The 13697-nt window shown below is 43.8% G+C and overlaps 2 protein-coding genes across 2 annotated transcripts in view; both read right to left on the bottom strand.

Annotated features, from left to right (window-relative positions):
- Window positions 1-13697, bottom strand: part of LOC141192334 (uncharacterized) — a 732001-nt gene that overhangs the window by 340268 nt on the left and 378036 nt on the right. The window lies entirely within an intron of this gene.
- Window positions 2153-5530, bottom strand: LOC141192391 (phosphatidylinositol-3-phosphate phosphatase MTMR7-like). Its single transcript, XM_073661910.1, has 3 exons — window positions 5376-5530; window positions 3763-3889; window positions 2153-2699 (listed from the first exon to the last, which is right to left on the bottom strand). Exons 1-3 carry the CDS (start codon window positions 5528-5530, stop codon window positions 2337-2339), a joined length of 645 nt encoding a protein of 214 aa, XP_073518011.1. The 3' UTR covers window positions 2153-2336.

Here is a 13697-nt window from a genome sequence, read left to right as displayed (position 1 = left end):
AGAGTCAAGTCCCAGACAACCGTCTTTTACTCTTTACTGCCATCTTCCCCATATTTAGGGTGGATAGCGTAGGGCGCCCATTGTTCATACCCAGAATCTATGCCTGTTCCATGTGCAGGAGGTGTGAGTTGTATATATTACACAAAGGCCAACATTGGAGATGAACTCCAATCCTGACCGTTTTAACCCCTGTGATCAATAGTGACTTTATTAGTCAATAAAGACTCATTCAGACGTCTGTGGTAATCAGTCCATGCACGGACTTTCCCGACCCTAACGTGACTGCTTTATATATTTCTATGAAGCTGTAGACACTCCTGACCCGAGGGCATGTCATTCTGTACGGGGAGTTGGGGAGGAGCGTCAATGTTACTTTGTAACCGCACAGATTTATGTGTCATTTATGTCCATTTTATAGTATTGGGGTAATTCACCTGGGGGATCTAATCAATTCCAAATCATCAAATATTCTGAATTATTACATGTCCGTCATAAAGTATACAAACCTCCCTTGGATTGGTATAGAGAGCCCAAAAACAAGCTGCTAATTCAAAATGTTATCAGGGTAATTTCCTAATTTTCTGCTCAGTTTCTTGCTTCTGATCTTGTAAAATTCCCCATTCCATTGCTGATCTGTGCCAGATTATCTGCTTCATTAACCCTCAACTGGTGAGGTGGGGTTTTTGTCACGCAACTGGTGAGGTGGGGTTTCCTATACCCCAGTGTTTAGAAATCTCTTATTTTTACAGAAAATGCAAAGATCACGTTTGTTTTAATCGTTTTCTTATTAGCGATTGATTGCATATGAGTGTAACAAATTTTTGACACCCACAAATGGATGGAAGCTAGTGAGACACGTATCCTCATACCAGCATTTTTCAATGAATGGCAGCCGAACAAAAATTCCCTGGGGTGTGGCAACCCCCACCTCACCAGTTGAGGGTTAAAGGGATTTTCCTTTAACCCATTGGTGCAGCTGTTTTTTTTGTTTTTTTTAACTGTGCACTAGTCACCTTCCTTGGGTCCAGCACAGGGTCTCTGCCACTGCTCCCAGTGTCTGTTACTGTCCTTTGGCCTCACGTCGACAGCGCTGCAACTAATAACTGAGATCAGCAGCTTTGCCCGAGTTAACGGCACTACTTGCTCAGAGTCACTGAACTCACTGACTGGCTGCAGCGCTGTCAATGTGACAAATAGCTGACACTCTGCATTAGACCCAGAGAGGGTGAGTAAAGTATGGCTTTAAAAAAGGAAAGACATTATATTGAGATTCTGAAGTTTTGTTTCATTGGCAGTCTATGTGGAAACAGTATAAAGTTACAGAAGATCGGACCGATGGTATACCATAGCACAAAACATTAGTCTTTAAGGGATTATTCAGCCATAGACATTGGGTCATGGTTTTAATCATGTGATGAAAATCACATTGTTTTACTGTAAATTGCTGTGGTCACAGGCCAAACAGTTTATGCTTGCGTCCTTTTTTTCGAACTTTTCTCGGCCAGGTGGCAAGAACCTTACATGTGATAGTCATGCCTAACATAACTAGGAGGTAGGGGATTAATACCCAATGTCAGATCCTGGATGACCACCATTAGTCTACCAGCAACTTACACAGAAGCAAAGCACATTCAGATCTTTCACACAGTGGACCTAAACCCGAAAACCATGTAAGTGTCCATATTTCCAGTACAGGGCACCTTTGTCAATGACAAACCTTAAATATACAAATATATTGGGACAGGATTCATGCTCCACGGACATGTGGTTTGAAATCATGAAAGGAAACAAAATGCATTATAAGGTTGGCTCTTAAAAAAAGATAACTGTTTCTGAATATTCCCGGAGGCTGCAGACACGCACTTAAGGCGTAGAGCCAATAAACGATGAACGAGCGCTCATAGGAATCATTTCAACATACGATTATTGGCCCATCTAACCAGGACCACAATCGGCAGACAAACTAGGAAAGCACCGTTTCATTGGGTGCGATACATTTTATGCATTCATTAAAATTCTTAACGGCAGCACATTACTCAGTGTAAACAGGAGACGTGCTGCTTATAACATGATACCAGATTATTAGCCATCATTGTGTCCCCGTCATTGTTTCGTCAACCTGTCTATGCACTTTTCCAATTGTCAGTCGTTCAATTGCCTGGATCAGACCGACTATATAGGACATTAGTATCTGGTCTCCGCTGCACAAACTACCACTGATACATGTGAACAAAGTCGATATGTTTTTTTTTCCCCCAGTATATCCCTCCCAGCTTACATCACTCCCTATAAATAAATAGAAGCACTAATATAATAGCAAGTGGTTAATAAGACCTCTAAGCAGTCAGGAACACTGCTTCATCTGAATCGGGATCCTTCCCACTGTCCTCGCTGGGTAACGAGTCTCCACCACTCGGAGACCGGCAGCTCAAGTCCTCCACCCCAGATTCCTGGTCACTGTTAACCGACAGGTCGGGGTCCGAGCTCTTCAAATGGTCCTGGGGTAGGATCAGGGCCGAGTCCTCCTCACCTTGGGATGGACTACGAGAGGGAAACAGCTTCAGGTTGGTGCTGTAATCTTGGGGCGTATTAGCCGGAGAGTGTTTGGTGATGCATATCTGGAAGTTGTGGATTTTTGGCTGGTCATTGAGATTCTTGTAGGTTTCATTTGACTCTCGAGTTTCCAGTTTTGTTAATCTCTAAAGGAAAAATTGTTAGACAAGAGCAAAAGTTACATTGGGTTAGGGCATGTTAATGTAACCTCTACATGCAAGTCGATCAGCAGTGGTTTAATGGTCTGTTTAGTAAGGCCGGCCGCACTTATGTTATCGTCAGCACATTTCTCGTTTACGCAGGACAATGTGCTGCTAATGATAATTTTTAAACTTGCTCAAAAATTATCACACCAATGAATGTTTTGCCCCTCCATTGGATGTTTGATGGCCTGTTTAGGCAGCCAACAGTTGGGAATGAGGGAACGCTCCCTAACCCAATTATTGGCCTGCCTAAATGAACCTTTACTTGAAAACTTTATACCAATGAACAAACTTCTCTGGTGCCATAAGAAAGCCATAACGCCACAGTGCTCAGGCATTACTAACATTGAAAAGACACAAGGTAGAGACCCTGGTTACAGTGATGTGTCACTTAATGGTCTGATTGCTGTAGTTTTCATAAAATCACTATTTTATCAGCAAGCAGATTATCATTGGGGACTAGTAAACCTGCTGCCAGGTAGTCCTACATATTCATAAGCTCTGTACAACCCCGCCCCCATCACTGATTGGCAGCTTTCTGCAAATGTAGTATACACAAAGTGGCCAATCAGTGGTGTGGGCGGGGTTATACAGAGCTCAGCAGTCAGAGAACTGCCAATCAGTGATGTGGGCGGGGTCTGCTGCAGATAACACAGTAATTTTATCAAAATGACAGCAGGTAGCCCAGTAAGTGACATATTGTTGGAATCAGGGCCTCTGCCCCTATATTGCGCTGCACTCAGATGGGTAGCAAAAACCTGGTAACAGATTCCCTTTAATGGTGCTCTCTTCCAGTTATTGTGTTGGAGAACACCAAAGACGTAGGGCATCGGCTAAAAATGATTGCCTCTTTTTTATCTTGTGCAGGGTTTCTATATATAATCATTTAAAATTGTTTCTCAGTCACCATTAAAAGCTGAATTGGTTTACACTGAAACCTAAGCGGAGGTATAAACATCAAAAACATATAGGCCAGGAAGCTGGATTTTCAGCATTTCTACCACACCTTCTCCATGAACTCCATTTCCTCCTCCAGCTGCTGCGTCTCTTCTTTTACTGCCTGTAGAAAATCAGTGACTGACTGGCGAGGGTGCATTCCTTTCTCAAATCGGTTATAGAGGCCCCTCCAAAACCTTCCATGGTGAAAAATAAGTTTGAAGAGTCAGTATATGCACAAGTACAGAAGATTATCATCGAGCAATTCTCATGATATATGTTCTTAAGACGTGCTAGCTCATGGTACACACATGAAGGGCTAGCTCACAATGCTGTATATTCTCCCATGCCAGAGAATTGGGCCGATTATGCTAATGACACTCTGCTTTAACTCTGAGTGTGATACAATTTTCTCGCATGGAAGAATTGCAGCACAGGTGTGGAGAAGATGGAGGACTTAATTTTTCCATCTTCTCCATTGTCTCTGTGCACGTACATCAGACTGCACTCGGATAACATAGTATATTATTGGTCCGAGTGCTATCCGATAAAACATCACATAGCACTAGCACTCGGCCGTGTTACGTGGCAATGTGAGCGAGTCCTAATGAGTCCCTCAGTGGCTGATCTATGGCTGGTGACTTCAGATCAGTGAAAATATGTGGTGGCAAGTTGGGCCTCATTACTCGGACAGCACACTGACACATCCTATCCTTACACTATTCACATGTCCGTTCTGTTATTTTGCTGACTGATGGTCTGTATATAAACAGAGACATCCCCTACATTGACCTTATTTGCGGACATCCAAGTTGCATCCTACTGCTATTCTTCATTTTCACTGACTGGGTACTTGAAGAAGCTTGGGAAACCTCTGTCACGTTGTTTTTGCATATGGCAAAACCATTGATAAAAACGGACATGTGGACTAAATATGCCCGAAAATTGGATCTAACACACTTGCAAAATTGGTCTGTTTTGTACAGGCAAACAAAAAAAAACAGCTTTTGCCTGGATTCACACGTGTGTTTTGCGGTCTGAGTATGCTTCAATGCAAAGACTGGCTTCAGGTCTCCTGACCCAAACTCGACTTTATATTATGCGTTTATATAGAAAGTTCCCGATCAGGGACATCCGCATGCCCTATTAAAGGGGTTGTACCAAGTATATAAGTAATCCCCTATCAACAGGATTTAGGAATTGATCGCTAGGGGTCAGTTCCACAGAGAATGAATGGAGTAGAGATGTACATGCTCCACCTCTGCTCTGTTCAAAGCTTGCTCTACAGAACCTCCTGGGGATTGTTGGGGGTCCCAGCAGTCTGACCCCCAAAGATCAATACTTTATCGCAGTCTAAATATGTGCAAAATGAATCACCGTGTCACAAGCTGTCATAGATGTCAGTAAATCTGTCTAAAGTGAATTGATTTGTGGCAGGCAGAAGATAGAACTGACGAGTGAGCTCTGACGCAACCCCTAAATGTAGACCATGGTTACAAGTGGGAAGAGTGTTGGGCCTTGGATTTCACCACTGAAGGACACATTGGGCTCATGATACGTCACCCCGCTTCTTTCACCTGTAAAGTTAGGGTTGATGTTTCTATATATGAATGATAAGTATATGGTGTGTTAGAGTTCTGCTGCTTTATTCAGTGCAGAGGAGGAATCAGAATAACCTCTTACCTGAAGTGGCATGGAGTGGTGTGTGGTCTCAGAGTTCCTTGGGTCTGACTGTGATCTGCTCTGTACAGAGGGTTCATGTAATCCCACCGCTGCTTCCACAGGTAAGACCAGAGGGAGTAGGTCCTCTCCTGAATTCTGGAAGATGATGATTGCATCACTGATATATTGAGATTATGAGAGCTGCAAGTATACCCGTCACCACTGCAACCTGCACTAACACTAAGGGCTCATTCAGACGTACATTTTTTGTGTACGAGTCCTATTTGTGTTATTTCCAGATAGCACTTGTACCTAGAAGAGTGAATGGGGCCATTCACATATCTATGATTGTTTGAGAGACGGAAAATCGTGGCAAAATGTACGATAGTTATCTGAGTGTCAGGTCAAAATTAACAATGCACATCCATGGGTCAGTGAAAAAAAAAAAATCGGCCAACAATTAATTGCCATCTGAGCGCTGTCCAGTTTTCCAGGTCTGTTTGATGGAAAAAGATGAAGAAACTGAAGCTCAGACCAAACTCTAATGATAAAAACTGACACTGACCAAACTGGTGAAACTGTGCCTGATTCACTTATATGAATGAGCCACAAGTTCTATAGCTTTCAGTGTTTCTTTGCATAGTAGCTGTGTAGCTTCATAGTCAAAATTGGAAAATCCGGTTCCAAAAAGTAGATGGAAAGATGCACTGAACTGCTTGGCCCCACCACGGTGCACCGAGCGCCTGTACTTGATTTGAACAGTCCTTCTGTACTGACAGTCCCTTTACAGCAGTGTTCCCCAACTCCAGTCCTCAGGACCCACCAACAGATCATGTTTTCAGGATTTCCTTAGTATTGCACAGGTGATGGAATTATTGCCTGTGCAGGTGATGCAATTATCAGCTGTGCAATACTAAGGAAATCCTGAAAACATGGCCTGTTGGTGGGTCCTGAGGACTGGAGTTGAGAACCACTGCTGTAAAGGGTTAGGAGATAACTTTCTGAATGCTGGAGGTCTGACCGATGGGACTTTTAGCGATGCTGAGAATGGGGCTCTTCAGTGATCAGCAGAAGGCCTCATTCACATGTACAGGTTTAAACAGGTATGTGAAAAAATGGTATCAGTGTGTCCATTTTTACCATCATTGTGTTATCAGTGTTCTTCTCGTATGGATAAATATGTTATAAAGTTTCTCCTATGCTTTGTAATGTTAAAGAAGTTGTCCAGTACTTTATATTACCCCCCCCCCCCCAATGTATCCCCCCGGGGCCCCTAAGACTTTTTGCAATTAGCTTGCGTTGCTGATAATGCCTGTGAGCTTCACTATCGGTGGCCGCTCACAGGCATCACGTGACCCCACGCTGATGTCACGACAAGTGAGGCGTGACTCAGCGCTGGGGTCCCTACGGTGGCTGCTGGGTTGTGGGCAGGGTTACACCTCCTCCCCACGCGTCACACCCAGCATCCACCGCGCTTTCCCAATGAATGGGGAGAGGCAGAGCGTGCGGTGGATGCCGGGTGTGATGTGGGGGGGGGTAACCCCGCCCACAGTCTGGCATCCACCTGGAACGCGGAAGACAGAGACCCCCGGCTGCTGCCAGCGACATCGGCGGATGTCAAAGCCGGCTGCAGCCGGGGGTCACGTGATGCCTGTGAGCGGCCAGTGATAGCGCCACTCACAGGCATTATCTGCAACGGAAGGTAATTACAAAAATCCTTAGGGGCCCCGGGGAGACACATTGGGGGGGGGGTAATATAAAGTACTGGACAACCCCTTTAATCTCGGACAGCACCATGATGCCATCCGTGGGCTGTCTATGTTTTTCATGGACCCATAGACTTGTATAGGTCTTTTTCATCTGTGATATTGGAAGAAAAAACAGACATGTCTCCGTGAGTTTTGCACAGACACATAGTCCATGAAAATCCACAGGCATGTGAATAGCATTAGCATTAACACGTACATGTGGATACGGATGTCTGAATGAGGCCTCAATGAGAGCTTGATATTTTAAGAATATCTCTTTAAAGCCATGATCCTCTAGTTACAAGGATGGATCTCATGTCCTTGGCTACTGACGTGCAGGTTAGGAAATTTTGTGACTGGGAAAGAAGATCTACAAGATTTCAACATTACTCAGGACAGAGAATATCTTCAAGAAGTATCTTCTAGTGGACCATTGGTTACATCAGGAACTGTGCAATTCTTAAATCCATGTACCCATCTTATTTTATTATTGGCATTTTGATTTCACCATTCTTATGTTTCTCTGTACAGTGGCACTGCCAGCGATGCCAGCGACCCGGATGGGCAGGAAAAAACTGAAATGGTTTAGGTTCACATACCCATTCAGTCTCCGGATATGTGGGAGTCCCTAAGGTCTGACACCCCCACCAATCCTGAAGTGATGGCATATCTTACCAATATGCCATCACTTTATACATTTTTCTCCTGCACAGTTATTGAAAATTTTTTGCCAAGGTTCAACCTTCACAGTTTATAAGTGATTGCAGTTATCCAGACTGTGGGGCACCGTGTGATCAGATCAGCATCAGGGACACGTCAACCATCCATATTCTATTTCTGTTACAAGCCTATAGTGACCATACACAGAGCACATATTCTCTCACATCAGTTCCTTCCTCTCCTTCTCGCAGTTGCACAGAAAGTTTCCATACTGACAGGAGTATATATGGTGTTGTATGTGGACCAAGAATCTCTCATTAAATTCAAACGCACAGGGAAACTGCTCCATGAGCTGCCAGACACATTCCAGGAACTGGTCTATCACTGGGGACACCTCCTTGGGATCCCCATCTAAATTTCCATACCTTAAAAAAAAATATATATATATGCTGAAGCAATGCAATTGGGGTGTATGCATGCAACATCTTTTTCAGGTGGACTGCGCTCCCAAAACCGCCTGAGACTGGGAATGGCACAGAAAAACTACAGTAAGTATATTATATTAGAATGTATGGTGTTTTTTTTTTGTCTCTTTTGCCGAGAGGAGGAGAGCTGATGGAAGATTTGGAAAGTGACACAGCTAAACTCAGCTGTGCTGACCCTAGCCCCACACTGACTGCTGGGCCCATATCTGAAATGTGTTGATTGATGGGATTTGAATACAGTTGATATTCTAATCATGCAGGAGGTTAGACCAGGAGATCCGGGCTTTCATTATAACCCACACACTGAGAAACCTGCTGTAAGATATGGTGTGGACGTGTTCTTTTTCTAGCATCTTGCTGCCTGTTTATAATTGGACAGCATCGTACAAGGAGAAGTACATGCCCCACAGTGAAAGCTCTCTGATAACACCCACTTGGATGTAACGAAAATTAACTCATTAGGTGACAAATACTTTGATTGTTAATATCCCTGCAACAGAGATGCAAAATAAAAAATGAACTAACAATTTTTTTTTTTTCTGCTCTGAAGCTGCAACGTGTTTTCAGTTCAACATGAAAAATTTGGTGAAAGGCCCTCTGTAAATAAGTGACTCTGTTTGACTTTTCCAACATATGTGCAGTGACCAGGGTTACCTGTGATTAAATTTGTGTCCAAATGAAATCCAGTCTTTTTCAATTAACACCTAATAGTAATTGGGAAAAATAAAAGTTACACTATGCAAAAAATATCAACTCCGTAAATCTCCACCAGTACATAGAGTATATGAAATAAAACCTCTTACCATAAATCCTCTGATGGTTCGGTAATAGGGGTCAAGTAACAGACTGGATACAGAGCAGACCTGAGCGGTGCGGTCCCATCCATCAGAACAATGAACGAGCACGCTGGCGCCCTCTTCTGACACGGCCTAAATGTGCAAATTAAATGTAAAATATTACACATTTATATAATTACAAATCTCGTTTATTCTCAGCACTAAAAGGATCATTTTTGTACAGTCCGTGCCTAGAATAGTACAAATCAGACAAGCAGCAGTAGAATATGAACAGATACAACACATCTTACCTTTGCAATGAAGATACCAGCATCTAGGATTGTTTTCACGTGTTTTAACCAGCCAGAGGATTCAAGACCCCAAAGAAATTCACCCATAGAAGGAGATCGGAGCTCACAAACTGCAATCATGAACAGAACAATAATGCCCCATCTCATGCTGCACATAACACATCTGCATCTCTGGCTGCTATGGACATAAAAGGGGACAAACTTATGGTGTGACCCCCATGCTCCCCTGACCTCAACCCCATTGAGAACCTCTGGAGCATCATCAAAAGGAGTGTCAATGGTGGCGGGAGGCAGTTCACATCTAAGCAACAGCTCTGGGAGGGTATTCTGTCCTCATGCAAAACAATTGTAGCAGAAACCATCCAAAACCTGACAAATTCAATGGACGAGAGAGTTCAGAAGCTCCTTTCGAACAAGGGGTCCTATGTGCAAATGTAACATCACCTAGAATAAAGTTTTGAGTTGAAAACTGTTTGATTTCAGTGTGTAATAACCTGCTAATGCTTATAATTTCAAAAATGACCATTTTTTTGTTCTTTATTAAAATGAAAAGGTTGAAAACTCTGCTGTGCATAATAATTTGGAACATGCATTTTGAGTGCAGTTTGAGTTTTTTGTTTTTTTTAAATATACTGTTATCATAGGCAGTTAGTGCAAAAACCTTTCAATTGTACTCTAATAGTTATTTGACTGGAAAGTTACAATGACTGCAATTCATATAGGTAATTTGGGAAAATCTGAGAAAATATTATTTGCATAATAATTTGGAACACAGTGTTACGCCAGGAATCTCTGATCATGTTAGGTGTTATTATGGCATTAGCCACATGATTCTTCTGATGAGAGTTTACAGCTGTTAACATCTTAACAATTTTCTCCTTTTTTAGTTTACTATGCACTCAGATCTTGGGAAAATAGTCCAGAATTTACTAGAAGAGTTTTGGAAAAGCCCTCCAACCCTGGCCCCAACCTCTGGCTCTTTCCCCTAGTAAGTAATTATATTGTCCTGAGATCTCAGATCCTTCCATTGTTATGGTGGAATATCATCTAAGTTTAAAGGGTTATTCCAATATTCTTAAAGTGGTGAAATTGCAAAATTCTTGTAAAATCAAGCAATTTAGTAATTTACTTGTTACTAAAAATCCTTTCCATTCTCAACAATGGAAGTATATTTAATTTTATTCTTTTCTGCTTCTGCGGTGGCAAAATACAAGTCCTTCCCAGTAGAGCTTGTAAGCACTGCCCGAAGCTGGCTGGATGGCTGGAGCGCACTGCCGGCTTCAGTGCCGCTGCTTCCCAGATGCTGCAAAGGCAAAATGATCTCTGCTTGCAGCACCAGAGAGCGCATAGTTCGGACAAGCCGCACAACACATGCCGCTGCACCAAGCTGTCAATCAAGCAGGAGCGCACTGCTCCCCATAAATCGGGAAGCGAGGAGGCTGGGGAGCGGTGCACTTCTACTTGATAAGATGGCACATCCGCTTTTAGCACTTATTTCTGCTCATCTGAACGATTGTTTACCCTCACATTGCAGCTGAATTTGTGGTTCCATGTAGCAAATGACAGTAAGTTCTAATTTTGACTGCAGGTTTCTTTGTAGAGTTGTACCTTAACTTGTACCTGAACATTTCTTTTTCTCTCCTTTAGACTTTTAACATTATCAAAATTCAGACTTTACAAATTATGGGTCCCCTCCTTTCCATATTGTTTGATGGGAATACCCACTGTACACCAATGATGAGAGTTTTGTACCGAGTGGTTGGGGTCTAAGGGCTAGCGTTTCTCCTTGTGGAGAATGCCAAGCCAAGCCTGGCATGTCAGAGTGAGGAGACGTATAAGCCGTGCATGCTCCTCTGGGCAATTAAATATGCAAATTGTCTCTTCAGAGAGGAAGAGGATTAGAACTTTAGCGCCACCTTTTGGAAGTAATCCTAAAAGTCAATATCGACCCTTTAACGAGCCTTGCCATATGACTTAGGATAAAAGCCAAACCAGATTCTCAATTTGCAGACCCGGTGTGTTGGGGAAACTCTGCATGATGCCGCTGCACATGAGACTATGTTCACACGTCAGTAATCATCCATTAGAGCGTTCTAACATGATTACTGGATGTGTGAACATAGTCCGTATCCAGCAGCAATCTGATAACAGAACAGTTGTGCACGCCCAACTTTTTCTTATGTGGCAAAAAAATAAACTTATTTCAATTTGATCCATTTTGTAACATTGAACCCTATGGAAAACTGATTGTTAATTAGCCATCCATTTTTTTTTCATTTTGCAAAAGGTTAATTGTTCTATTTACTGGATCAGTTTCAAAAGGAAGAAAACAGATGGCTAATAAACGGATCCGTTTTCCATAGACGTCAGTGTTAAGAAAATGGACCGAGTTGAAATTAGTTTCTTTTCAGGTGGACAAAAAAGTTGTGTCAATTTTTTTTTTTGTGTGTGAATGGATCGCTGCTGGATCCATCCTAACTGATGATTACTGGACATGTGAACATAGGCCAACGCTATGGGAGCTGTGGAAATGGCGGTGTGTTCACAATCATTTACACTTCAGAGACCAAAGAAGTCTTCAGTTGTAGTGACAAGTTGGAGTCACAGTGATGTCAATTTATCAGAAATATGTGGCGGTGAATAGAAGAGACTTGGAGCACAAAGCTGGTGCGATGGGGCGGTCATTTTCAAGACTGCTTAAGCTGTAGCGTTATTGGCAGCACATCATTGCCCTGTGTGATCAGATCGTGTGCTGCTGAGATTCTATCATATTAACCATCGTTCTGTGCGGACAGAAGTGCGGCTCGCCTGTCTAAACATCTCCAGAAGTGACTGCCTATGGATATGATGCTGCTGATGGGCAGAATGGGTATAATGACTAAACCCAGCATTACAGGGTGCTATATACCATCCAGACGGCTCCTCTTACTTCTCTTGTACGTTTTCTGTCCGTGGATGTGCTGTATGTTGCTGCTGCCGGTAAGCAGGGCCCGGACAGTTCTCTCCCATTGTGCACCTTGCATGGCGGCTACACTAGCAGTAGAGGAGAGGTGATAATCTGGCAGCCCATGTGGAGTACGGGCTACATTGTGTCCTCATGAAGCCTGTCAGTAACCTTATCTGCACATTAACATCTCTGGTATACTAATAGGATTGCAGGGTAACTGTGTGTTAATAGTGTGTATCTGTCCGTACACAGTATGTTCAGAGCTGCAGAATTACAGCACATAATAGGCTGATCTATCTGCTGGCATGTTGGCGACACAGCATCTACCTACAGATATTGTATGTCCTATTTCATTACGATGGTGCTTAGGAGAATACTAATCTAATGAGGGAAACCCTTTCTTGTCTTTCCGCCTGTACAGCAATCCCGCAGGGAGGCCTCCGCACCCTCTTTCTGGCTTTTCTTTGTTTCCACCTTTCCCTACACAAGATAACAATAGATCAGTGCCAGTATCTGAACCTGTTCCTTCCACATACAACTCTGCCAAAACTGCCGCCCCCGCATACGGCCTAATTACAGATCTGCCGGTGCCTGTCCCCACGCCTGAAGTAAGTGCGCAGCCGTGATCAGAAAAAGCCAAAAAATGTCCATTACACTTTAATAGGTGGGCAGGGAAGATGTTTCTGTAAAGGGGTTGTCTGGTCTAAAACGACAAGTCTGCAGTCACTGTGTATGACTGCAGACTTGTGAATCCTCACATAGAGCATACTGCACACAGTGAGGATTCTGTGGTGTCCACACCGGGAAAGGCGGTCAGGTGGCCACAAGTATACAATATGCGTACTTCCGGCCACAATCTGGCTACACTGTTTCCAGCGCGCTCAATGCAAGTGACTCACCCCCTGGGCCAGTGCTGTAGTGCGGCGTGCGTGCGCGTGGGGGATACCCGGAGCCGGATCCGATGGGGGTAGTAGTCTTCGTGTGGCGGTGACCCGGTCCGCGCCCAGGGTGGTCAAACTAAGTGGCAGTTATTGGTATGATGGTATTAGTGTCCGACTACGCCACCCGTTGAATGCGGTTATGAAACCGCCGCTGCAGGGCAGACCGCTGAGGCCGGTGGTATAGGTGTGCAGCAATGTTGATATAACCCCCAACGGGAGAGGTATGGCCTCAGGGCAGCGGATGTGGGTGTTGTTGGGTGTGATGGTGTGGATGTCCCAGCACTAACGGTGCGACAAGGAAGCACGGAGACGCGAGGGTACAGTTCAGGGCCTTTACTGATGGTACAAGGCAAATTCCCCCGGGAGTACTGGCTAGTAGTGGGGGCCTGGTTAGTCTGCGAGTAAGCCGGAGTTCCCCTGGCCAGGTGGAGTTATAGGCCTTCCCGTTAGTCTGTGCCCTTCCTGGCTACCCTGC

The sequence above is a fragment of the Phyllobates terribilis genome, unplaced genomic scaffold (assembly GCF_046119375.1).
Source record: "Phyllobates terribilis strain yellow unplaced genomic scaffold, ASM4611937v1 Scaffold_60__1_contigs__length_8166268, whole genome shotgun sequence".
Lineage (NCBI taxonomy): Eukaryota > Metazoa > Chordata > Amphibia > Anura > Dendrobatidae > Phyllobates > Phyllobates terribilis.
This window is presented reverse-complemented; position numbering and strand designations above follow the sequence as displayed.